Below are 26,309 nucleotides of genomic sequence, written 5' to 3'. Positions count from 1 at the left end.
TTGACTTGCACCCCACCTTTGCCCTCAAAACAGTCTCAATTCGTCGGGGCATGGACTACAATGTGTCGAAAGCGTTCCACAGCGATGCTGGCCCATGTTGACTCCAATGCTTCTCACAGTTGTGTCAAGTTGGCTGGATGTCCTTAGTGGACCATTGTTGATACGCACGGGAAACTGTTGAGCGTGAAAAACCCAGCAGCGTTGAAGTTATTGACACACTCAAGCTGGTGCGCCTGGCACCTACTACCATACCCCGTTGAAAGGCACTTACATCTTTTGTCTTGCCCATTCACCCTCTGAATGGCACACATACACAATCCATGTCTCAATTGTCTTAAGGCTTAAAAAAATCCTTCTTTAACCTGTCTCCTCCCCTTCATCTACACTGATTGAAGTGAATTTAACAGGTGACATCAATAAGGATCATATCTTTCACCTGGATCCCCCTGGCCAGTCTTTGTCATGGAAAGAGCAGGTGTTCCTAATGTTTCGTGCACTCAGTGCGCCTGGCACCTACTACCTACCATACCCCGTTGAAAGGCGCTTACTGTCAACAGAACCTCCATTTCAGACAATATCAAACAAATATTTTCACATGATCTAGGCCTATTTTAATTTCCCCTGATGTAGTTAGTGGCTGTCTGGAGAATAGAGATTATTCAAACATAACACTGTGTCTATACTAATGTGTCGGAACCATCATTTTATTGACTTTTGCGAAGGCCTTGCAGCCTTGCTGCCCTATGTTTGATATGCTGGTTTCAAGAGAAGCAAAGTTTATCTAACGTGTTTGATCACTAGAGCTGGAATGGATATCCACAGCAATCGCTGATAATCCTAGCTACGGAAAACAAGGATACTATTGAGGTGATATTAATGGAGCAGTTTAACTGGTGATGTATTTGCCAAATACACACTATAGTACACGCGCACAGGCCAGCGATGGAATCTTTAAATGATGGTGTTGGAAGAATGTTACATCTGATATTTAATTGTGATAACTTCCTTAATCTACTATTCATAGTCATTCTGATAATAATGTCACGAAAAAGTGCACAATTGTTAGAATGTATTGTAAGCCATAGCCTACATAACAGATTCATGAGAAGTATACCAACATTTGTAATGCTTATGTCAACGAATTATGAATGCGGTTATATATATATATATGTGTGTGTGTGTGTGTGTGTGTGTGTGTGTGTGTGTGTGTGTGTGTGTGTGTAGCTTATGAATGTGTTATAAAGTCATTAGGATACCCTTCTATTAAGGGTACTGTTTACCCTGTCATCAATGACAATTTGTGATAATGATTTAGTGCTGCCACATAGGTAGTTAACAGGTAAACATTAATCGTGTTTGACCTCACACTCTCTTAAGGGGTTCTGTTGACTGTTAGGTGAACCAGTGTCTTCTCACAAGCACTGATACAGTACTATCTAGTGGCTTACTGTAGGTGTATTGCTCCTATCAAATGCGCTGAGGCTGATTCATCACAAAGCGTGTCAATAAAGGCACCACAATGGCCTTCAAGTCAATCATTACTTTAGAAGTAGAGTAACATTAGCACATTTTTTACAATTTGTCTCTGCTCAATTTTATTCCCTGAAATCTATTTGATTGGGTGAATTATGTGTTTGCTGAGTGAATGTATTGCATTCTCAAAGATTACAACACATAATATTGACCAAAACACATCATATTGACCAAAACACAACATATTGACCAAAACACATCATATTGACCAAAACACATCATATTGACCAAAACACATTATATTGGCCAAAACACATTATATTGACCAAAACACATTATATTGGCCAAAACACATCATATTGGCCAAAACACATCATATTGACCAAAACACATTATATTGACCAAAACACATTATATTGACCAAAACACATCATATTGACCAAAGAATGAGAGAAGATAAAGAAGAAAAGAAAAGAACGATACAAACTATAGCATGCATATAAATATCCAGGGAGTAGGAATCTATGAATGTGCCAGTTTCATTACAATGTTTTGCACTGTGGCATAGGGAGTTAAAATCCCCTTAATTCGTTGTTCTGCCAGTTACCCTAGTCCCCCAGAACAACTTTTCAAGAAACACAAGGGTAAGAGGTTAAGCTAGTGATTAATAAAGAGTCTTTTCAGTGTGAGACGAAACCACAAAATGTTTGCTGCCATTTGCCTATAGTGACAGCAAACATACTAAATTGAGGGAGGCTTTGGTTGGGGCCTTTATCCTGTACAGCTGTGACAACGGCTGTTGGCTGCAGGTTTGCGGCCTGCCACAGTGTGTTTACCTGGAGATGAATCTGAAAGGCGGCGGGACAGGGAGGACACACAACCAAGGTGAAAGGGAACAAGAGACTGCTGTTTCAGATCTAAGGAAAGCGGTTATTGCACTAGCTGGCTGGACCACCGTGCTCTCTGTATACACACACACACAGGGTCCTAGACCAGAAAGCGTCACTCTTAATGCACCAATACACTCCTTTTCATATTGAAAGCATATTGTGAGTTGAAATGGAAGACAGATTAGGTTTCACAGGATCCATTGGTATGTACAGTGCCTTCAGAAAGTATTCATACCCCTTGACTTATTTCACATTTTGTTGTTACAGCCTGGATTCAAAATGGATTACATATATTTTTTCTCACACTTACACACAACACCCTATAATGACAAATTGAAAACATGTTTAGAAATTTTAGCAAATGTATTGAAAAGGAAAGACACAAATATCTCATTTATATAAGTATTCACAACCTTAAGTCAGTACTTTGTAGAAGCACCTTTGGCAGCGACTACAGCTGTGAGTCTTTCTGGATAAGTCTCTAAGAGTTTTCCACACCTTGATTGTGCAACATTTGCTCATTATTCTTTTCAAATTCTTCAACCTCTAGCAGTGTTGATCATTGCTAGGCAACCATTTTCAGATCTTGCCATAGATTTTCAAGTAGATTTAAGCCAAAACTGTGACTCAGCCACTCAGGAACATTCAGTCTCCTAGGTAAGCAACTCCAGTGTAGATTTGGCCTTGTGTTTTAGGTTATTGTCCTGCTGAAAGGTGAATTAATCTCCCAATGTCTGGTGGAAAGTAGACTGAACCAGGTTTTTCTCAAGAATTTTCAGCTTATTTTTATCCTGAAAAATGACCCAGTCCTTGATTACAAACACACCCATAGCATGATGCAGCCATCGCTATGCTTGAAAATATGGAGAGTGGTGCTCAGTAATGTGTTGTATTGGATTGCCCCCAAACATAACACTTTGTATTCAGGACAAAAAGTGAATTACTTTGCTACATTTCTTGCAGTATTACTTTAGTGCCTTATTGCAAACAGGATGCATGTTTTGGAATATTTTTTATTCTGTACAATCTTCGTTCTTGTCACACCCTGATCAGTTTCATCTTTCTTTGTGCTTGTTTCCACCCCTCCAGGTGTCGCCCGTCTTCCCCATTATCCCCTATGCATTTATACCTGTGTTCTCTGTTTGTTTGTTGCCAGTTCGTCATGTCTTGTCAGGTCTTACCAGCGTGCTTTCCCGTCTTCCTGTTTTCTCAAGTTTCTGTTTCCTAGTTTCCCCGGTTCTGACCATTCTGCCTGCCCCCAAGCCTGCCTGCTCTCCTGTACCTGCCTGACTCTGCCCTGGATTACGGACCTCTGCCTGCCCTTGACCTGTCTTTTGCCTGCCCCATGTTTTGTCAATAAACATCTGTGATTCTAGCTGTCTGCATCTGGGTCTCATCCTGAGTTCTGATACTTCTTTTCACTCTGTCAATTAGCTTAGTATTGTGGAGTAACTACAGTGTTGTTGATCCATCCTCAGTCTTCTCCTATCACAGCCTTTTAACTCAGTAACTGTTTTAAAGTCACCATTGGCCTCATGATGAAATCCCTGAGCGGTTTCCTTCCTCTCTGGCAACTGAGTTAGGAAGGACGCCTGTATCTTTGTAGTGACTGGGTGTATTGATACACCATCCAAAGTGTGATTAATAACTTCACCATGTTCAAAGGGATAGTCAATGTTTCCTTTTTACATTTTTTACCCATCTACCAATAGGTGCCCTTCTTTGCGAGGCGTTGGAAAACCTCCCTGGTCTTGGTGATTTAATCTGTGTTTGAAATTCACTACTTGACTGGGGGACCTTACAGATACTGTAATTGTATGTGTGACACAGAGATGAGGTAGTCATTCAAAAATCATGTTAAATACAATTATTGCACACAGAATGAGTCCATGCAACTTATTATGAGACTTGTTGTCCACATTTTTAATCCTGAATTTATTTAGGATTGCCATAACAAATGGGTTGAATACTATTTGAATACTCATTTATAATTCATTTGTAAAACATTTCAAAAACACAATTCCAATTTGACATTATGGGGTATTGTGTGTAGGCCAGTGACAAAAAAAAAATCACTTTATTCCATTTAAAATGCAGGCTGTAACACAACAACATGTGGAAAAGGTCAATGGGTGTGAATACCTTCTGAAGGCACTGTAATACACCTGTTATAAGGCTAGATACATAATACATTATTAGTCTACAGAAGGATAATTATTTTGCTCGCCTTTTGGTGTACTGTATATGAATCAAATGTACATGGTTTTATTTCAACCGTTGAGATATGCCTATTTATGCATTCTATACTATAATAACTAGTTGATTATTTTTCATACAGTTAACCTTTGTTCAGAAATGTATTATAGCTGATGGCTTCGTGTTTTTTTCCATCAGCCTGATGGCACTTCTTTGATCATTTTTTTTAATAAGGGAACTTCAAAACATGACAGCACAAAGACACTTCCATCTATCCCAGTGATATCTAGCTACCTCCCTTGGTCCTCTGACTTGCAAGATGCAATTTGTCTTGTTTACTGAAAAACAGGGTGGGGTCTTCTTTAGTAAAATCAGTGAGAGCTTCACTGATGTCACTCTCGGCTCCATGACAAAGCTCCCTGGCGGCAAACAACATAAGTGTCCAATCTGTGTTTGTCTACCCGAGAACGCCCTACCAGATCCTAATCAATCAGTTTCTTTACAGGCTCTGACAGGCTAACAGGCTAACCACAGTGTAGGCTAATGGCATGGACACTCCTCACCTTGCGTTCCAAATGGCACGCTATTCCCTATGTAGTGTACTACTTTGGACCAGGGCCCGTAGGAAAAGGGTGCCATTTGGGACGGAGTCTCAGATTAGCACCTCATCAGCCTCCTACAGCTCCGGACAAACATGGAGTGAGAAACAGCCACCTGGCCGGGGAGACACCACTCCTCCTCAAAACTTCCTTGGCCTTCCCGACTGACCCGTCTGTCTGCCCTCAGCAGTAGCAACCAGCTGCCTTCCTGGCTAGGCAGGCCATTCCAACAGCCAGATGTGTGTATCTCAGGTGAGCAAATATTGTCACTTAGCTAAGACTTCTCTGGTCCCCTCTTTCAGAGGCTGCTGTGTATTCCAGATGTCTGCAGGAAGTATTATTAGCGTGGTGAAGTTTCTATGGCATGAGAAGTTTGACTTAGAAGATGCACAGCGGGGGGTCAGTTAAGTTTCAAGTTGTTTCAAAGTTTATTCGCCACATCCACAGGATAGAACAGGTGCAAAACAGTACAGTGAAATTACCTTGAGAGCTCTTTCCCAACAATGCAGTGATAACAATAACAGTACTGTATAGATAATAATAGAAAATAGAACAAACAACACAACAACTACAATGTGAGTTAAAGAAACAGGAGAATGCAAGTAATTCAACTGTTCATTAAGCTGAGGGATGCCCCCACCCTTCATCTTAACTCAGATAGGGAACATCCCAAATGGCACCCTGTTCTCTATATGGGCACTGGTCAAAAGTAGTGACCAGTAACTACAGTATATGGAATAGGGTACCATTTGGGATACATCCATAGCTATTACATTCTTAATCCTCACAATGTCTGATCACCACAGCCAAGGACCAGCCTATCACATTTAGCAAACTATTTGATCACATTTTGTGTAAATACAATTCACATTCTGGGCTATAGAACAGATTGCACATTTGTCCTGAGGAGGAGGAATCACCTCCAGACTATGTCAAGTCAAAGATACCTATAACTAAATATTACCCTATGCCTTTGCTTTACACATATTTGCTCCAGTATTAGCTGCGCTGAGGTTGGTATGGCCTTCATGAGCAAGACCAAAGTATTCTTTCACCGTTTGATTACATACACGTAATTGGACAGTGAAGCATACTCCAGCATTTTGGATTGGAGATCAAATGTTTCAAACGAGGCGACCGTACAGAATGTCATCTTTTTTCATCCAAATCTGTTTTACCGTTTAGAATGTTGTTTTGCCTCTGTACTCCAGCACTTTGGATTTGAAATGATACATTGACTATGAGGTTAAAGTGCAGACTGTCAGCTTTAATTTGAGGGTATTTTCATCCATATCGGGTGAACCGTTTACTAATTCTAACACTTTTTGTACATAGTCCTCCCATTTTAGGGGACCAAAGGTATTGGTGACAAATTCAGTTATATGTGCATTAAAGTAGTCTAAAGTTTGGTATTTGTGCAGAGCCAAAACAACAGAAAATGTGTCACTGTCCCAATACTTTTGAAGCTCACTGTATTGCTAATTTTCAAAGCTTGATAATTTTTTAATTGGGTGGGCTGCTTTTTTTATATATATATACTGCTCAAAAAAATAAAGGGAACACTTAAACAACACATCCTAGATCTGAATGAAAGAAATCATCTTATTAAATACTTTTTTCTTTACATAGTTGAATGTGCTGACAACAAAATCACACAGAAATAATCAATGGAAATCCAATTTATCAACCCATGGAGGTCTGGATTTGGAGTCACACTCAAAATTAAAGTGGAAAACCACACTACAGGCTGATCCAACTTTGATGTAATGTCCTTAAAACAAGTCAAAATGAGGCTCAGTAGTGTGTGTGGCCTCCACGTGCCTGTATGACCTCCCTACAACGCCTGGGCATGCTCCTGATGAGGTGGCGGATGGTCTCCTGAGGGATCTCCTCCCAGACCTGGACTAAAGCATCCTCCAACTCCTGGACAGTCTGTGGTGCAACGTGGCGTTGGTGGATGGAGCGAGACATGATGTCCCAGATCTGCTCAATTGGATTCAGGTCTGGGGAACGGGCGGGCCAGTCCATAGCATCAATGCCTTCCTCTTGCAGGAACTGCTGACACACTCCAGCCACATGAGGTCTAGCATTGTCTTGCATTAGGAGGACCCCAGGGCCAACCGCACCAGCATATGGTCTCTCAAGGGGTCTGAGGATCTCATCTCGGTACCTAATGGCAGTCAGGCTACCTCTGGCGAGCACATGGAGGGCTGTGCGGACCCCCAAAGAAATGCCACCCCACACCATGACTGACCCACCGCCAAACCGGTCATGCTGGAGGATGTTGCAGGCAGCAGAACGTTCTCCACGGCGTCTCCAGACTCTGTCACGTCTGTCACGTGCTCAGTGTGAACCTGCTTTCATCTGTGAAGAGCACAGGGCGCCAGTGGCGAATTTGCCAATCTTGGTGTTCTCTGGCAAATGCCAAACGTCCTGCACGGTGTTGGGCTGTAAGCACAACCCCCACCTGTGGACGTCGGGCCCTCATACCACCGTCATGGAGTCTGTTTCTGACCGTTTGAGCAGACACATGCACATTTGTGGCCTGCTGGAGGTCATTTTGCAGGGCTCTGGCAGTGCTCCTCCTGCTCCTCCTTGCACAAAGGCGGAGGTAGCGGTTCTGCTGCTGGGTTGTTGCCCTCCTACGGCCTCCTCCACGTCTCCTGATGTACTGGCCTGTCTCCTGGTAGCGCCTCCATGCTCTGGACACTACGCTGACAGACACAGCAAGACTTCTTGCCACAGCTCGCATTGATGTGCCATCCTGGATGAGCTGCACTACCTGAGCCACTTGTGTGGGTTGTAGACTCCGTCTCATGCTACCACTAGAGTGAAAGCACCGCCAGCATTCAAAAGTGACCAAAACATCAGCCAGGAAGCATAGGAACTGAGAAGTGGTCTGTGGTCCCCACCTGCAGAACCACTCCTTTATTGGAGGTGTCTTGCTAATTGCCTATAATTTCCACCTGTTGTCTATTCCATTTGCACAACAGCATGTGAAATGTATTGTCTATCAGTGTTGCTTCCTAAGTGGACAGTTTGATTTCACAGAAGTGTGATTGACTTGGACTTACATTGTGTTGTTTAAGTGTTCCCTTTATTTTTTTGAGCAGTGTATATATATATATAAAAATAAAACAATGAAATAGGTGACATGGCCTGAGGTCACGCAAAATCACATTCAAAGTCTAACGCGGCATCAGTCAAGAGACCTGCTCTGACTATGTAATCAGTTAGACAGCCAAGATCATGTATCATGGTGCCTATGAACGTAGAAAGAGCACATTCTACATTGCGTTCTGATTGTATATCATTATAAAATGCAATTGCGGAAAAACAAAGCTTTGGAAGCTTCCTCCTCTTGTCCCTGTCGAGGAGAGGAGGGTATCAGCTTTCTGTAGGTATATTTTTGTTCTCAACTCTCAATATTCAGCTCAGGGTCAACTGTTTTACAACCAAGATATTTGATATGGCTTTTAGATATGGAGCAGCCATTACGAGGGTATAGGCCTATAGGTCTCATGGATAGTAGCCTACAACTGCAAAGGACATTTCATTTACTGTTGGATGAATACATGGCTACTAGCAGTGGCTATTATATGCAATATATACATTCAGTGGCAACTTTATTAGGTACACCAGCCCATTACATCACGTGGCCGTAGCTCGCTATATAAATCAGGCAGACAGGCGACGAGGCATTCAGTTACTGTTCGATTGAACATTAGAAGTGGCAAAACGAGTGACCTAAGTGACTTTGAGCGTGGTATGATCGTAGGTGCCAGGCGCGCCGGTTCCAGTATCTCAGAAACGGTCACCCTGCTGGGCTTTTCACGTACTGCAGTGTCTAGGGTTTACAGAGAATGGTGCGATAAACAAAAAACATCCAGTCAGCGGAAAACAGCTTGTTGATGAGAGAGGTCGAAGGAGAATGGTAAGAATCGTGCAAGCTAACAGGTGGGCCACAAACAGGCAAATAACGGCGCAGTACAACAAATGTGTGCAGAATGACAGTTTGAGTTAGACATTTGAGTGCATGGAATGTGGGACAAAATCCTTAACTTTTGACTACTTTACAGTTTCTCAATCGCTTTGACTCATTTTGTGAAGCAGTCTTAACATTCTCTAAACTGTTAGTGCCAATTGTCACAACTCTATTGCATGTCTACAAAATGTAGTAACTCAACCAAAACATTTAATTCATGCTTCAAAACCTAGTTATTGTGTCAGTAAATTGGCCAAAGCCACCAAAATGAAACGTTTTTTTTGTCATCGTGTGAGCCGTACTGGTCAAAATGTTTAGATGTTTTTTCACCATGACAGTCAACCCTGGAAATGTTTGTTATATACAAATGTCAGTTTTGTTCTACTTTTTTGTTGACACTGACTGCTGACTGTACTATACCAGTTTTGTCTAGCTGTCACGTTCATCGTAGGAAGGACACCAAGACGCAGAGTTGGTATCGTTCCACATCTTTTATTATAATGTGAAACTTTACAAGACAAACAATAAACAAAACACCAACCGTGACGACAGCGGTGCAACATGCACTAACTCAAAAGAACTACTTAAATATGATCCCCAATTAGAGACAATGATGACCAGCTGCCTCTAATTGGGGAACAAAAATACCAACATAGAAAAAAGAAACTAGAACTAAATAAACTAGATAAACCCCCCAGTCACGCCCTGACCTACTCTACCATAGAAAATAAGAGCTTTCTATGGTCAGGATGTGACACTAGCTGAATGCTATTGTATATCACAGCTTTTTAGATACCGATTTCAACAGTAGGTAAAAGTTTACTGGGAAAAGTCAATACTGTAGTACACAGAAAAAGGATATGCACATTTGTATGTATACAGTAAATGTATTTTTGTAGCAATGTGTTACATGTAAACAGAAAATTCACATTTGCATGTCCATTTTGTCACGACTGTCTAGGACCAGTGGAGATGTGGAATCAGGAGCAGGAGACAGAGGGCCGGAGCAACTGTGTTTTAATAATAATAGTAACACGCAATAGCCGTAGGGCACCAGGCGCGTGGCGAAGTCTGCCAGGGGGAAAACACCTTCCCAAAATAAGCGCACTGGAAAAAAAAGCGCACGGGGCGCAGCCCGGCAATAATAATAGACAATAACAATTTACAATCACAACTGTCCTGAGTGGACAATAAACAATCCCGCACGAGAACCCCAACTGAAAATACACACTAAATAACCCCCCACTAATGACAAACACAAAACAGGTGCGAGATAGACAGACAAAACCAAAAGACACAGAAACAACGATCGGTGGCAGCTAATAGGCCGGCGACGACGACGAGGAGGGGCGCCACCTTCGTTAGATACTGTGACACATTTTTACATATTTCTTACATATAAAATCATATATAGTGAACAAACAATTTGCCACAAAATGACATCCATGCCAAAAAAAAAATGCAACAATGAAAAAACCTGTAGTAGTTCTGTAAAAAACAATAAATTGTACGCCTCACAGTACGTAACACTACAAATTCCCATCTTCTTGGTGGACATCCTGTTGCTTTTGTTGGTCAGGTCAAGGAGTTTCGTCAACATCACATCTGATGTTTTCCCTTGCGATGCACAGGGGGGAAAAAATCTCCTTGCGTGGCGCAACCATCCCCTGCAATGATCGCCTGTGATCTCCTCACAAGCAGCAATCATGGCATCTAACAGAGACATCTGATCTTGTGCCCGATAGTCATATATTTTCCTCCTCCATGCTGAACAAAACTCTTCTTTCGGATTCAGAGATGGGGAGTATGGTGGAAGGAACTCCATTGTTATCCTTTCATACGCAGCAAACCATTCCCTAACAATGTTGGTTCGGTGGAAGCTGACATTATCCCACACAATTACATAATTTGCAAATCTGGTCTAACTAAACCTCTTTCGTGTTCTGTTATTAGGTCTCTGTAAAGTGTATTTAGGAAGGCCAGGAGAAATTGGGTGTTATAGAGCCCAATGTGTGGAATATGTGTGCTCACACCTTTCTCAGAAATGGCAGCACACATTATAATATTGCCCCCACGTTGGCCTGGTGTTCCAATTGTGGCTCGGTGTCCAATGAGATTGCGGCCACGTCTCCTGCCTTTGGCCAGATTGAACCCAGCCTCGTCCACAAAAACAAGAATGTGGGTCATTTCATGTCCTTCCAGCTACATTATTTTCTATATAGTAACACAGAAACAAAATATAAAGTTAGTTTTACATAGACTATTCAAGAATCAGACAGTTTAGCAAAGTATAAATGTTTTCTGTTCTTATAGGTATCAACAACTTCAAGAAGTATATACAGGCATCACTGAAGTACAGTAAAACTCCCTGTACAATATACCAGGTGCACACCAATGGTTTACCCAGACATACTGGTACCACAGCTCCTTCACTCTGTCACGATTCCTCTCAAATGGCACCTTGTAGAGCTGTTTCATAGTCATTTTTTTTCAAAACTCTGTCTATAGTGGAAATGCTGACAGAATTGATATTTGCGAAGATATCGTTGTCATTTATGATTGCACTTCGGATCCCTCTTAGCCTGATGGAATTGTTGGCTATGACCATGTTGCAAATTTCTCGTTCTTGCTGATGGCTGAATACTGCTACTCTGCCACAAGCATGAGGTCGTTGTGCAGTCCTATATATGACATGTAGAATTCACAAATAGATCATGTTACAGATGGTATATTGTATTCAAATTGTGCTGTATTACTGTATATTCCTCATACATATCTTACGGTACATTGTGACTTTCTTTTACAATTTACCTTTACAATAGTTGCTGTATTGTTGTGAATGAAATGCTGTAACAAAAGTAAAGAACGAGTACACATTTACCTGTTTTCCCTATGGAATGTTTGCACAATTGATGACACTGTGGCCCTGTTTACATTAGGCTGTACTTTAGGAGCGGCAGGGTAGCCTAGTGGTTAGAGTGTTGGACTAGTAACCGAAAGGTTGCAAGATCAAATCCCTGATGTCTTTCTGAACAAGGCAGTTTAAACCACTGTTCCTAGACTGTCATTGAAAATAAGAATTTGTTCTTAACTGACTTTGCCTAGTTAAATAAAGGTACAAAAATATACTCTCTAACCTGCCTCTTCCATTGTAAGACCATGATTTATAACATGGCTCTGATTTCATCAGGGACTCTTTGTCTTTCTTCCCCTAACACCACCACCACACATTCTTAGTTCTCTTCCACCAGCATGTAGCTGCTGTTCAGGGTTGTGACGTTCCCCCATGTTCAAAAATGGTAGTGATTGTGCTGTGGGGCAAGCTCCATATATATGCTTCCAAACTTGATTGGAAAGATTGTGATTCCTATTTCATTACTATGTTAACTGGCAGGTGATTTGCCAATTTAGCAGACATCACAAACATTCCATGTCATAGATATTTATGGCATATACATGTATGTCTGACAGATTGTGATAATTGAATGGATCATTTTGCACGATGAAAGAATGTTTAGAAGTCGTGAAGAGTATGACAGTTTCACTGAGAGTCAACTCATCAGTTTTAATCAGCAAGTCATGTGCATGTAGTTATTGTGCAAATTGTAGACAATTGTACTTACACTTTTGCACACATTTGCCAAAACACATGCAATTTGCTTAAATGAATAAGAAATTCAAATCTGGTGTGAACAAGAAACTAATTGTTCAGAGATTTGAACTTATTGTTTTGAAAGAAATAATTATCTTTTGAGAATTGAACCAAAACGATTAAGAAAAACTGTAATACATTTGTTCAAATACTTACTTGAAATAGGGGGACTAGATACATAAAATACTTTCATTTATAAACAGTAAAACAGTCCTAATTCACTGTCCGAATTCATACGGAGGGGAGTGTAGATCCCCTTATAAACATTTCACATAATAGTATATAATACTAAACAGTCATAATGCATTCGTTTTTTTTAAAAGCATTGAGGTTAATCTATCTGTGAGCACAGTTGCTTAGGTGTGGTCTCTCTGGTGAAATGGAGATCTGCGGTGAAAATAAGATCCTCTCCTCCTTAAAAATGCAGCCTACTTGGAAATGCCTTGTGTCCTCCCTACTAGGACATCTTTGCTCTGAGGAGGAAGAGAAGCACAGGTGTGCGTTTATAGACTGTTGATCCTATGGTGATATGGGAATAGACTAAATAAATGACTTCGGTAATTGAATTCCTCTCTTCCTCCCCCAATCATTCCTGTACATTTTTTTTGATCGTATGAAATTGATTTATCATGCCCTGCCTGTTTATATCTTGAGTACAGTGACCCCTTGTGGTGAGTCCTCGCAGTAGCAGGGAGCAGTGTTAATAGAAACGCTTTCACACCGCCCTGCATATTGGTCGTCACTAGTTACCACAGCCACAAAGTCATCAACCCCGCCTATTTCTACAATTTATCTTCTTACAAATTGATTTTAAACATTCACCCTAACCTTAACCACACTGCTAACCTTTTGCCTAACCTTAAATGAAGACCAAAAAGCACATTTTTGTTATCATGAATTTTACAATATAGACCTTGCCAATTTTGACTTGGTGGCTGTGCTATCCAGTTGAAATCCTGTATGCCTCATCTGCGTTTCCGTACTGCACAGAAATGTAGGTTGTTATAACAACATAAAAACCGATATTACAACCTATTTAATTTGTAAAACGACAAGTATTTGTTTTGTTAGGATATGTGTACTGAAAAGTCTGGGTTGTCAGTGCGTACGCGTCTTCTCTGCTGAAATAAACACTTGTCTGCCTTAATCGGACTCCCAAGTGGCACAGCCGCCGAAGGTGCAAGAGGCGTCACTACAGTCTCTGGTTCGAAACCAGGATGTATTACATCCGGCCGTGATTGGGAGTCCCCATACGGCGGCTCACAATTGGCCCAGCGTTTTCCGGGTTTGGCCGTCATTGTAAATAATAATTTGTTCTTAACTGACTTGCCTAGTTAAATAAAGGTTAAATAAAAAATAAAGACTATGAATTTGGATTGAATCAAAGATCATGGATATACTAAAAAGATACGTCTCTCCGCCCTAACAATGGGAGTTGTTGTCCAAAAAGCGGCACGGCGGGCTGTCTCGCTCCCGCCTATCCTTTCTTTGGATTGGTGGATAGATCTCGTTATTGTAGTCTGTTCTAGAAAATTCGATTAGGTTTGTTTACGTCAACCGTCTGTATTCAATGGAGAGACGCTACTATATATGCATATCCGACAGTGTTTTTTTTACCGGGATGTCACGTGTCCTACATATATCAGTACACTCTTAAAAACGTAACATTTCGGAACTTATATTCGATCAAATAAACCTCAGGCGGCAGACAAGTCCTACATTTTTGTTGTTGACCAAATTCGACTCATTCTTTCCTAGATGGCCCTGAACCATTGGCACTGTTAGCAAAGAGACTGTTCAAAGGAGTAGTACTACTTGAAGTGGCAGGTATGCTGGGTGCTTATGGTCTTTTTTTTTTTTACAAGATGTACACAAGTCAAGGTATGGTACCATTTACATTTTATATAGAAATGACATTTGCCATGTACACTGACTATCTTGGGCTATGTACTGTTTTGCTTTGTAACAAAATGTAAATTTTTATTTCAGAAACAGTATGAACAACATGCTTCCCTCTGTTCTGGAGGGTACGGGCTGTAGACAGCTCAAAACATACAAACTTGAAGAGCCGTTCCAATTCCAAACCGCACAGCAATAAAATCGTCACCAAATAATAAAAAGTTTCATCTTCAGTTACAATTATTACAGACCAGACATAGTATGCTAATGTTTTCATGTTGTATTTACCTTGTATAAACCAATACAAAATATAGAACAGAGTTAAGAATGTCAATACAGAGAATGCGGCTGTGTTTACACAGGCAGCCCAACTTCAAAGCATGACAGCCCAATTATGGGTAAGAGCTGATCTGATTGGCCAATAGTTCAATTAGTGGAAAAATAATCAGAATTGGGCTGCCTGTGTAAACTCAGCCTACTTGATTTCACACAGCCATGAAGGACTTTCTCCAATGATCGGTAGAACAAACCAGGAACTGTCAACAGGTATAGATAAAGGCAATACAGTTTGCACTAAGGAACACACCCTTGGCATATCACCCACTTGCTCGCAAATACCATTAACCCTGGCATATTCGTTGGACTTGTAATAAACTGGAGACAAAAAAAATAGTGTTAGGCTGCATTCACACAGGCAGCCTAATTCTGACCCCCCACACTAATTTGCCTTTTGATCAATCACATCAAATCTTTTTCAGAGCTGATTGGTCAAAAGACCAATTAGTGTACATATTTTTTTCAGAATTAGGCTGAATTATGCAGCCTAAAATACCATCACTTTGTCTGTCCAGCGAATATGCCAGGGTTTATGGGATTCGAGAGCAAGACCTTGGAAGATTGTTCCAAGGCGGTGTAGAGAAGTGTGCGTGAACACAAACTTAAGTGATCTTAGGTTCAGAAATGATTACTACTTCTTGAAAGTCTTTTTGCCAGCCCTTGATTTGCCAAACTGTGGCTTGCCAAACTGTTTCTTCTTGTTAAACATGGCCTTCTTCTTCCGTAGGGTCTTGACATCTCTACCTCGGACCCAATCGTCTCTCTGGGCCTCCCACTTCAGCTGCCTGACACCTGGGGGAGAAGAGCAACTTACTCTACATCCTCTACTAAAGTTTGGTCATCTACTGTATTCAAACAACCTGTTTGATATGAAATATACCCAGACATGGACTGAATTCAGTATTGGTTTAGGGTTGGTTAACAGTTCATCTCTCAAGCATGATGGAGCTATCTATTTTGTGCAACTTTGACAGGAATAATAGAGTGACTGGGTGTGCTCCAAACTTCTGTGAAGTTACTGACTCTCTCCATGTGGATATGCTGTCGTTTTTAGCTAGTATCTAGCCAACCGAGTAAAGTCACGTACACAATTTGGCTTTTTTTCCCTGTCAGGTGGCACTAACTGTAGTATTCAATAAAGACATGGACATGTTTAATAGACTGTATTTAAGCCAGGGCTTACCTGCTTTGTCTTTGTTGGCCATGGCATTCATGCCGATGTTGTCAAACTTTGAGCCAGCATTTTCATCCAACATAAATCCAAACTGGGGAGAAAGAAATGTAATGTACATTTAGCATTCAGGTGATATCCTTTAGTTTCATACAAGAAACTAAACGCAACAAACTGATGGATAGCATAGCCATGATAGGATAGCCATCAGCACGCTAAGTTAACACGGCGAGTTATGAGAAGTGATAGGCATGACCGTCTCACCTCTTCAGCAGATGCAAACATGGCCGTGTCCTTCTTCCCTTTGGGTTTCTTCCCTGGTTTGGAACCTACAATGGAAGAATGTCAACATTGTCAGATAAGATTCTACACTTCTAAAAAGAGATTCGGAGCAGTTCGATAGTATGAAGAGGCCCAGCCACTAACCTAGAGACCCACTGCAGCTAAGATCCTGTGATGCCTTCCTCTTGCTCTTTTTAGAACCTGGAGTGAGGTTTGGAATCTCCATCTCATCATCTGAATCTTGAAGGGAAAAACAATATTTTTTTGAAGGAGTCAACTTTTTAACAGCCATTCAAAATGATGCCCTTTTGAAAGTAATTTAAGTTAAGAAAATTGACTTAAATTACCACCAAAAGCAATATCACCATTATCAAGTTCTGAAAGAAACTAGAGTAAAAAGTCTGCACTCGTGGAGGGATGGGCAAGTGGGACTTTCCACCATATTTCATAAACCACTCATTTCATTTCAAACTAGTGAAGGGAAGTGAACAAGTGCACACTTTGGGAGGAAGGAGAGATAATTGGGACATAAAACATACCCTCCTCCCCAGCGGGGTCCATGAAGGCCCCCCCCTCCTCCTCCAGTTCATCTCCAAAGTCCTCCTCGTCCATACTGCCAAGGGACAACTCCTCATCATCCAGATCACCATCCAAGTCATCATCCAGATCTGACTCATCCTCATCATCCTCTCCACCCTTCTTCCCCTTCTTAGATTTGGTCTTAACATTGCTGCAACATGCACAAACACAAAATGTCAGATATATCATTCAGTATATATATATATAAAAAAAAACGAATCACTGGGAACCATTTCAATGCCATGTTTGATAGGTGTACACATGAATCACTGATGATATCTGAATGCAAAGCTTTATCAAACTTGTACTTACCCAGCAAAGTCCAGGTCTGTTTCATCAATTGGCAAGTCAGTGAAGTAACTGTCTCCCTCGTATGAATCTGGATAGGGCGAGAAGGCAACCAAAGATGAGTCAACCAAAGATGAGCCTGAAGTCTGATATACATTGACCCATTTCCTGAATTTTGACCAATAACCGTTCATTTCAGAGTCCTTGAACTTACCGAGCAGCTTCTCAAACTCATCATCGTCCACGTCATCCACACTCTCGTTATCTCCATCTCCTCGTGGCCGATGCAGTGCCTTCTCCGCTTCTCGTGTCTTGAAGTACCTAGCGTGGGGAACAGGGCATTTTAAAGACAGTCCAGAACTTGAATCACTCAAACAATGGACCATTAATTTCCTTTGCTGCCTTATTCATAATATATACACATATATTTTTTACATCTGATAGTATTACTCAAAAGGTCTGTCTATATAATCATTGTTACTCACCGATAGAAGAAGACCTCATCCACAGGAATCTGACTCTCTTTATTGGACAGGAACTCCTCACAGTTTACTGAGAGATGGGAGAAAGGAGACGTTCCTTACTTCTGCTCAATAAAGGGACCCCGTATCATTCTTCATAGTGATTCGAAAGGCACACTCACCAGGTAAATTGTGGATGTTATTCATAGCCAGCTTCTGTTTGGGCTGCATAACTGTAGCGTCTGTGTTTTCTGTGAATGATTGAGATGAAAACAGTTTCAACCAAGACGAAAAGGCAGGGTGAATAACTGATTCGGGGAATGAACTGAGACCAGACAGTTGATTAATAATGTGAATCGGGCAATGCAATGCATTTCTGGTGTACTGAGAGAAAAAGGCAATTGAAAATGTTGGAAATATTACGTTTGCCCTTCAGTTGTTTGGGATTCCTGAAGACGAAGCGATCCAAGAACTTGCTGAGAGTGAAGTCCTGGAGAGGGTCTCCTGTGTAGTTGATGAACTCTCCCTGAGGACATGATGCAGAGGGGATGAATTAAACACAGGAAAAATACAGTGGTAGTAAGAGGGATAGTGAGGGCTAGCCCTGATACCCACTTGGGCCCATTGTTACACAGGCAACTTTTGTATGAATTTTTTGGTAATAAGCACCAAGTTTCCCCATGCATATAAACAACAACAAAAAAACCAGTTAATTTTACCTGTAGGATTGTCTTGGCAAACAGTGACACTGACGGGTGGAAATGTGCAGAGAGCTGAGGGGGAAAGACATGACGTAAAATAACAACAGAAATGGATTATCCTATGGTACAGTAACTTTTCTCAAGCAAGCCCATAACACAGAACACCTTTCTCTCATCACACAACGACTGCGTCCCAAATGGCGCCCTATCATCTAGTGCAATACGGGTCCTGGTCAAAAGTAGTGCACTATATGGGGGGAAAGGGTTCCACTTGGGATGCACCCAACATTGTCATGAGGCTCACCCTTTGCAGCTCCCATAACGTGGTGTGGTCAGCCCCACAGTATAGGGGGTTTCTGTGTAACGGGTCGTAGGTCTCCATACCCTTCCCACCTGGACAACAAAAGAACGAGTATGCATGAAGAGGGGGAAAGGTGACCACTGAATATGCAGGAGTCACAATCAAAACATAATTCTACTTACATTACAACAAATGTTTACAGTAATTTCAACACAATAATACATGCATTTATAAGCATCTGGGTGTAGGATTTCCCCAAATGTGTGAATTGAAAAATAATGTTAAGGGGGTGGTCTTAATAATAAAACTCACCTTCAATGTTTTGGTGATGTACCCACGACGATGCAGTGGGCTTCGGCAGTTCCGGTTTGACCTCACACAGTCCTTCCTCCACCTTATCTGCATCTACAAACCTCTCCTCATCATCCTCTTCCTTAAGATCTTTGAAATCCTCCTCTTCACCATCCTGCAATCATATCATAATATGTGAGATCAAGTGACATGACGACAAAAATCATTAGAATAAATGAATCTAATGACTGGTTTCCCAGATATAGATTAAGTCTAGTCCTGGACTAGTTTTAGACCGTGCCTGGGAAACTTTCCCCAAGAGTTCCATTATGTGATTGTGCATAAAATGAAAATAACTAGTACTTTATGCTGATGTCATTGAGCTTGGCCTTACCCCACCCTCCTGCAGCAGCAGCTTGAGGCCTGGTTTGGCCTTCATGACCTCTGATACAAGGAAGAGAGCCCCGCAGGCAAATGTAGGGTTCTGCTCACAGCTGACCTGCAGCAGCCTCTTCACAAAGCCTTTGACCCGCCGCAGGACGATGTCTGCCTTCAGAGACTTGTACAGCAGGTTGAGGAACATACTCTGCCTGGAGCACAGAGACAGACCTGGGTCCATGAGCTTCCTGTAAGCCAGAAAACATAGATGCATCAATGAAACATCATGATTATTGTATACTAAACAAAAATATATAAAAACGCAACATGTAAAGGATTGGTCCCATGTTTCATGAGCTGAGTTGGTAGAGCATGGCGCTTGCAACGCCAGTGTTGTGGGTTCGATTCCAACAGGGGACCAGTCGAAATATAACAAAAAAACGCAAGCACTCACTGCTGTAAGTCGCTCTGGATAAGAGCGTCTCATAAATACCTCAAATGGAAAATAAAAGATACCAGAAATGTTCCATACGCACAGAAAAGCTTATTTCTCTCAGATTTTGTGCAAAAATATGTTTACATCCCTGTGAGCATTTCTCCTTTGCCAAGATAATTGATTTACCTGACAGGTGTGTCATATCAAGATGATGATTAAACAGCATGATCACTACAGAGGTGCACCTTGTGCTAGGGACAATAAAAGGCCACCCTAAAGTGTGCAGTTGTCACAACACAATGCCACAGATGTCTCAAGTCTCGAGGGAGCATGCAATCGGCATGCTGACTGCAGGAATGTCCACCAGAGCTGTTTCCAGAGAATTGAATGTTAATTTCACTACCATAAGCCGCCTTGAACATTGTTTTAGAGAATTTGGCAGTACGTCCAACTGGCCTTACAACCGCAGACCACGTGTAACCACGCCAGCCCAGGACCGCCACATCTGGCTTCTTCACCTGCGGGATCATCTGAGACCAGTCACCCAGACAGCTGATGAAACTGAGGAGTATTTCTGTCTCTAATGAAGCCATTTTGAAGGGGAAACTGTATTCTGATTGGCTGGGCCTTGCTCCCCAGTGGGTGGGCATATGCTCACCCAGGCCCACCCATGGCTGCGCTCCTGCCGAGTCATGTGAATCCATAGATTAGGGCCTCATGAATTTACTTCAATTAACTAATTTCCTTATATGAACTGTAACTCAGTAAAATTGTTGAAATTGTTGCATGTTGTGTGTATATTTTTGTTCAGTAGTCAAAGGTATGTCTACTATAACACTGACTAAGAAAGTGCAAAATGAGGTCCCATGACTAAATACTATCAAGTTAGTATAAATTAGACAACTATTAAGAAACAGACAGCAAACAAATACACACGTCAAATATTTTTGGACAGGATTTGATACAACGTACAGCCATTCTTCTTGATCACACCAGCAAGTCTAGAAGTGCAGTTTACCTGTAGAGAGCCACGTAGTAGCGGTCTGAGACGATCTGCTGAGAGTTCATCACCTGGAAGAGCAGCATGAGAGCCTGGACGGCAGTGTTGAACTTCGCCAGGTGCACTACTTTAAACAGCGTGTCTAGCTGCTCCTTCACCTTCTCGTCCCCGGCCTTGGCGTAGGGATAGGCCCTGTTCACGCCCGACAGCAGGGCGCTCAGCATCTTGGACTCCACATCCTTCTTCTTGATGCAGGCTCGGAAGAAGGAGAAGTAGATGGAGATGAGCTTGCTGGCCAGCTCGGCCTCGTCGTGGCTCAGCAGCACCTGGTTGAGGAAGCACACGGCGTAGTACTGGGCCTTCAGGTTGATGTTGGGCCTGAACATGAGGCGCTCCACCTCGCTGCACACCACCGCCTTCATGTTGGGGTGCTTGTGCAGCAGGGTCTCCAGCAGGTACGAGGCCTTGGCTGCCGTCTTGTACTCAGGGTCTCCCAGCTTGTTAACCACCTGGATGAGAAGGGCCCTCTCCTGCTCGGGCCGGTTGAGCAGCAGCTCGTGGGCAGTGGCCAGAGATTTGGCCTTGGTGGTTGCCACCGTGTCGTGGGCAAGTTGGTCCAGGGCCACCACGAACTCAGCCACGTGGTACTTCAGAAGGTGCTCAAAGTACCACAGGATGAGGCGGCGGTCGCGCACGTCCTTGTTCCCGCTCGCCTTCTGCTCCAGCTTGTCAAAGGGATGTTGGGAGAAGGTCCTGAGCTTGCGGTTCACTGGCAGCAGGTCAGACATGAAGAGCTCTCGGAGAGTGTCCAGAGCCATCAGCCCCTGTCTGCGACTACCCTTCTTCTTCACCATGGAGACCAGGTTCTCCACATGCTCTATGCTCTGTACCGGGGCATCCTGGATCAGAACTGTCATGGCTGCCATCCTGTCAGCCAGCGTCCCTGAGGAGACCACATTTTTCATCCAGGCTGAGTTGGCCCCCTTCTGCATGTTCTTCTTGCTCTTGTAGAGCCCTGTCTCAGCCTCAAACAGCTTTATAGCCAGGGCCTTGTACTGGGAGACTTGAGACTCATCCTGTGGGTTAGAGGTACCCTCTGCAGTGTACTCCAAGTCAAACCACTTGCCACCTGGTTTGATCAGAAGCAGCTGCCTCGGCTGAAACTCAAATACGTTGGCATTTAGTTTAGCTTTCTTTCCAGTGGCCGGGACGCTTTTTGCTGTCTCTTTATTTTTCTTATTGTTTGTCTCGACTGTAGATGTGGTAGGCAGGTCCTTGCCTTTAGGCTCTGGTTTGGGCTTCTGATCATCTGACTTGGCTTTCTTGGCATCAGCCTTTTTGCTCTCCTTTTGGCTTGCCTCTGCCTTCTCTTCCTCTGTAGGCTCATCTGGGACAATCTGATGTTCTTTGTATGAGCGGATGCCCAGCTTGGTGATGAATGTCTCCAACTCGCCAGGTTCCAGGTCATCTATGGCTCCTTTCTTTCCACCGTCGATCAGCTCGTTCTCATCAATGATGGCGGCAAGCAGGGCAAAGTCAGCCTACACCAGGACAAGAAAAAAGCCACGAGAAAACCGGTGATTTAACAGTCATGACTTGTCTGTGAACATTACCAAGTACAACCACTTGCAAGCAGCGAACGTTAGTTATATTGTAGTACCCTGCCTAGAAACCCGACGTTGAATTGTATTGAATTCTACATCGACCAGAAATGTGCGTTTGAATCTTACAGACCCCCACAAGCCAGAATGATGAGTAAAATTATATTTTAACTTAGTTTACAGTTGTCCGTTCAGTTGGTACTCTGTGATACAATATATCCACAGGTAACGTTAACTTACAATTAAATCTTTTTTTTTTTTTTTACAACGCCGGTTGTGCGTCCAGATTTCTATAACCTGAAGCATGCCCACAAAATGATAATACATGCAGGCCAAACATGTATACGTGCCGAGCTTGTGTACATGGTTCTGCGAAAACTTCAGGCGATATTAATCTGAACGTAAAATGAGCGCTTTGATAAGGTGATTTAATTATACTTTCCTGTGGATATATTGTCTTGCATTCCTACCGTCAAAAGACCAACCCCTGTAACAACCGGTTGAGTATGTTTAAATGTAATTTTATTAAAACAGGTCGTGAAAAGAAACTTTCCAGATCCAAACACTCATTTTTGCACGACGTAGAATTCAATGCATTTCATCGTCGGGTTTCAAGGCAACTAGCTAGCTAACTTAGCTACCTAGCATCATCGTCAATAACTACTGACAGTGCTAGATAAAGCGTAACAAAGTCGAACAAATATAGATAGCATTAACAGTTGAACAACAAACAGTTTATTCAATATTTTGGGAGAAAAGGGCACGTGTTTAGTGCTAGCAGCAGGATAAATGTGCTAGTTAGCATGCAGTGCTAGCCTCATAACGTTACTTACTCGGGTTCCACCCAAACGTAAAACCTCGTCCAAATTAAATTCGTCGTCCGATTGAGGACCATCTCCATTGATTTCTTCTTCCTCATCTCCATCGTTGTCATTTTCAAACTCGTCCTTTACATTCACAAAATGTGTTTTGGCTAATGCCTTACGGTTCTTTCCTTTCGGTGCCATGCTGAAAGCAGCATGTAGAAAAACGACAGGACCTGGAAGGAAAGTGTGTACAGTAACTGCCTCACTATCGTCGAAAGCAATTATTTGTGATCTTCATATCCAGCTTGATTTCAGAAGAAGATTAGTGTATTTTATTTTGTTATCCAAAACCATTAGTAGTCTATAGGATTTTCTGGATTGTATTTCTGATTTGTATGTATCAAACAGGACTGTTTGAACTAAAGTTCAAAGTTCACAAGTAAATTTGATCCAATCAAAAGTTTTGTTACCGGCTTTGCATAAAATGGGCGAGATCGTTTGCACATTCTAAACCATTCCATTTATCTGAAGTGAACTCACCCGGGGCACCGCGCCATGCAAAACAAACTAACCCAATATTGTCAAATCAGAAGTGTTGTTGGCGTAAGGCGGATGTACTAGCACTTTTTATTATAATTTTTTTATTTCACCTTTATTTAACCAGGTAGGCTAGTTGAGAACAAGTTCTCATTTACAACTGTGACCTGTCCAAGATAAAGCAAAGCAGTGCGACACAAACAACAACACAGTTACACATGGAATAAACAGACATACAGTCAATAATACTGTAATGACCTGACTAGATCATGAAGGAACAATTGTCCAGACAGAGGATGGAGTTAACGAATGGACGGTTTATTAACCCAACTTAACACAGGCTACTGTTTGGCCGTAGCCCACGCCAAATAAATGAAAGGTACACTACAAACCAATCGTGACCTTCTCTTGTGAAGCCCAGACGTAAGAGAGAGAACAATGGCTAAACCCGGTCTTAACTTCCAATGCTCCATCCCCCTGCCCAACCCCCCTTCACCCCACTCCGCCAACCACCAGGCTGCCCGGTATCAGAACATTCCGGGCATTCCCGTGATTGGCAGATAGCAGGTTGATTGGCATGACCCCGCGAACACTGGTAAGTACGACACAACCCACTAATAGCCTAACACATAACCCACAACTGTCTGTGCGGGTCGCTACACAGCCCCCCCACCACAAAGTCCCTCGTCCCCGAGGGAACAAACAAAGTCTCTGAAGCGACCCGGAAGTCTCCTTTGCCTGCGTGGCCGTGATGGTCGCAGAGTGACCAGATGTGAAACAGGGGGCTCTATCCGTGGCAGGGGGCTGCCCCTCTGGGACCCAGGGGATGAAGGAAGGGATATGGGGGACAAGGAAGCGGGAACGGGGAATACAGTCCGTGGCACCGGGGAACCACGCGGTGACACAGGGAGGGAGACAGGGGGAGTGGGCCGTCTGGAGCCTTGTCGACGGCACCTGGGGGTGGGTGCCTGGAGAATGTCCTTGCCAGAGAGGGGAATTGTGGGGGTCCCTGGGGTTTGGGGAGAAGCGGCCCCTCTGTATGGGGCTAACCTGTCCCGGTGCAGTGCCACCTTTCTCCCCCTAGAAGGAAGCTGCACCCGGTAAACAACCTCCCCTACCCTCTCCAGGACGCTGCAGGGTCCCACCCAGTGACTGTCCAACTTGGGGCATCTGCCTTTTTTCCTTAGGGGGCTGTAGACCCAGACCAGCTCCCCAGCCACAAAGTGCCTTCCCCGGGTGTGCACGTCATAGTTCCTCTTCTGCCTCACACCTGCATTCACCAGCTGCTCTCTGGCGAAGTTGTGGGCTGTCTCCAGGCGGTCCTGGAGTCTCCGGCCATACTCCGGCCCCGGGGGAACATGAGGGCTATCCAGGGGCCGACCAAACGCCATCTCCGCAGGGGTGCGGATCTCTCTCCCCAGCATGAGGAGGGCATGCGTGCAGGAGGTGGAGTCTTGGACAGCGGAACGGCATGCCATGAGGACCATAGGCAGGTGCTTGTCCCAGTCACGCTGGTGTTTGGCAGAGACGATGGCCAGCTGCTGTCCAAGCGTTTTGTTGAAGCGCTCCACAAGGCCATCACTTTGAGGATGGAGTGGAGTAGTGCGGGTCTTGTGCATACCCAGCCTCTCACACATGGTGGCGAACACACGGGACTCAAAGTTTCTGCCTTGGTCGCTGTGGATGGACTCCGCAGCTCCAAACCTGCTGAACATCCCCGCTGTCAGGGCGTCGACGATGGTCTCTGCCTCCTGGTCAGGCAGAGCATAGGCCTCAGGCCATTTTGTGAAATAGTCCATAGCCGTGAGCACCCAGCGGTTTCCACTGTCTGTGGTGGGGAACGGCCCAACTACATCCACTCCCACCCTCTCCATGGGAGCCCCCACTGGGAACTGTTGGAGCTGAGCATGAGAGCGGCCTGGGGGGCCCTTTCTCGCTGTGCAGTTGTCACAGCGGCGGCAAAAGTCCTCCACATCCCTCTTGTGCTGCCCCCAGTAAAAGCCCTGACGGAGGCAGCGGAGTGTTTTTGTGACCCCAAAGTGTCCAGTCCCCACCCCCCCATGAGTACTCTGGAGCAACGCCTCCCGCAGTGCTTTTGGGACCACCACCTGCCACCTCTCCTCTCCTGTAGCTGACTCCTTCCATGCCCGCTGTAGCACACCATCAGCCAGCCGCAGTCTCTCAAACTTCGACCACAACCCTTTGGTCGCGAGTGAGAGCGCTGTCACCTCTTCCCATGGTGGCCTCACCTGTGCCTCTACCCACTGTAGCACTGGCTGTAGGTCTGTGTCCCGTCCCTGCTGCTGCCCCCATTCAGCCGTGTCGACAGTCTGCAGCTCATAGCAGACAGGGCCGCTCGCCCGACACACTGTGGCACAGACCCCCTCCTCTGCACTCAGCGCTCTCTCCCGTCCCTCTCTCCGCTCACAGTGGCGGCAGTCATCTGC

The 26,309-nt window shown here is 43.5% G+C and overlaps 1 protein-coding gene across 1 annotated transcript; it reads right to left on the bottom strand.

Moving 5' to 3' along the window:
• Window positions 1-14,677: 14,677 nt before the first annotated feature.
• Window positions 14,678-23,733, bottom strand: LOC106607675 (CCAAT enhancer binding protein zeta). Its single transcript, XM_014204875.2, has 16 exons — window positions 23,353-23,733; window positions 20,937-22,459; window positions 19,499-19,730; window positions 19,126-19,279; window positions 18,817-18,905; window positions 18,531-18,584; window positions 18,235-18,337; window positions 17,994-18,062; window positions 17,836-17,902; window positions 17,565-17,671; window positions 17,375-17,441; window positions 17,023-17,213; window positions 16,628-16,723; window positions 16,466-16,530; window positions 16,214-16,295; window positions 14,678-15,822 (listed from the first exon to the last, which is right to left on the bottom strand). Exons 1-16 carry the CDS (start codon window positions 23,524-23,526, stop codon window positions 15,662-15,664), a joined length of 3,234 nt encoding a protein of 1,077 aa, XP_014060350.2. The 5' UTR covers window positions 23,527-23,733; the 3' UTR covers window positions 14,678-15,661.
• Window positions 23,734-26,309: the final 2,576 nt, after the last annotated feature.

Source organism: Salmo salar, chromosome ssa06, assembly GCF_905237065.1.
Source record: "Salmo salar chromosome ssa06, Ssal_v3.1, whole genome shotgun sequence".
Taxonomy (NCBI): Eukaryota; Metazoa; Chordata; class Actinopteri; order Salmoniformes; family Salmonidae; genus Salmo; species Salmo salar.
This window is presented reverse-complemented; position numbering and strand designations above follow the sequence as displayed.

Bases quoted from the DNA above. Each gene is read 5' to 3' on its own strand.
- LOC106607675 (XM_014204875.2), bottom strand. From the start codon at position 23,526: ATGGCACCGAAAGGAAAGAACCGTAAGGCATTAGCCAAAACACATTTT. The intron at 17,672-17,835 runs GTGAGTAACAAT...TCCCCACGCTAG, and splicing joins GATGAGGTCTTCTTCTATCG to GTACTTCAAGACACGAGAAG. The intron at 16,296-16,465 runs GTGAGACGGTCA...CTTTCTCCCCAG, and splicing joins TGTTTGCATCTGCTGAAGAG to TTTGGATTTATGTTGGATGA.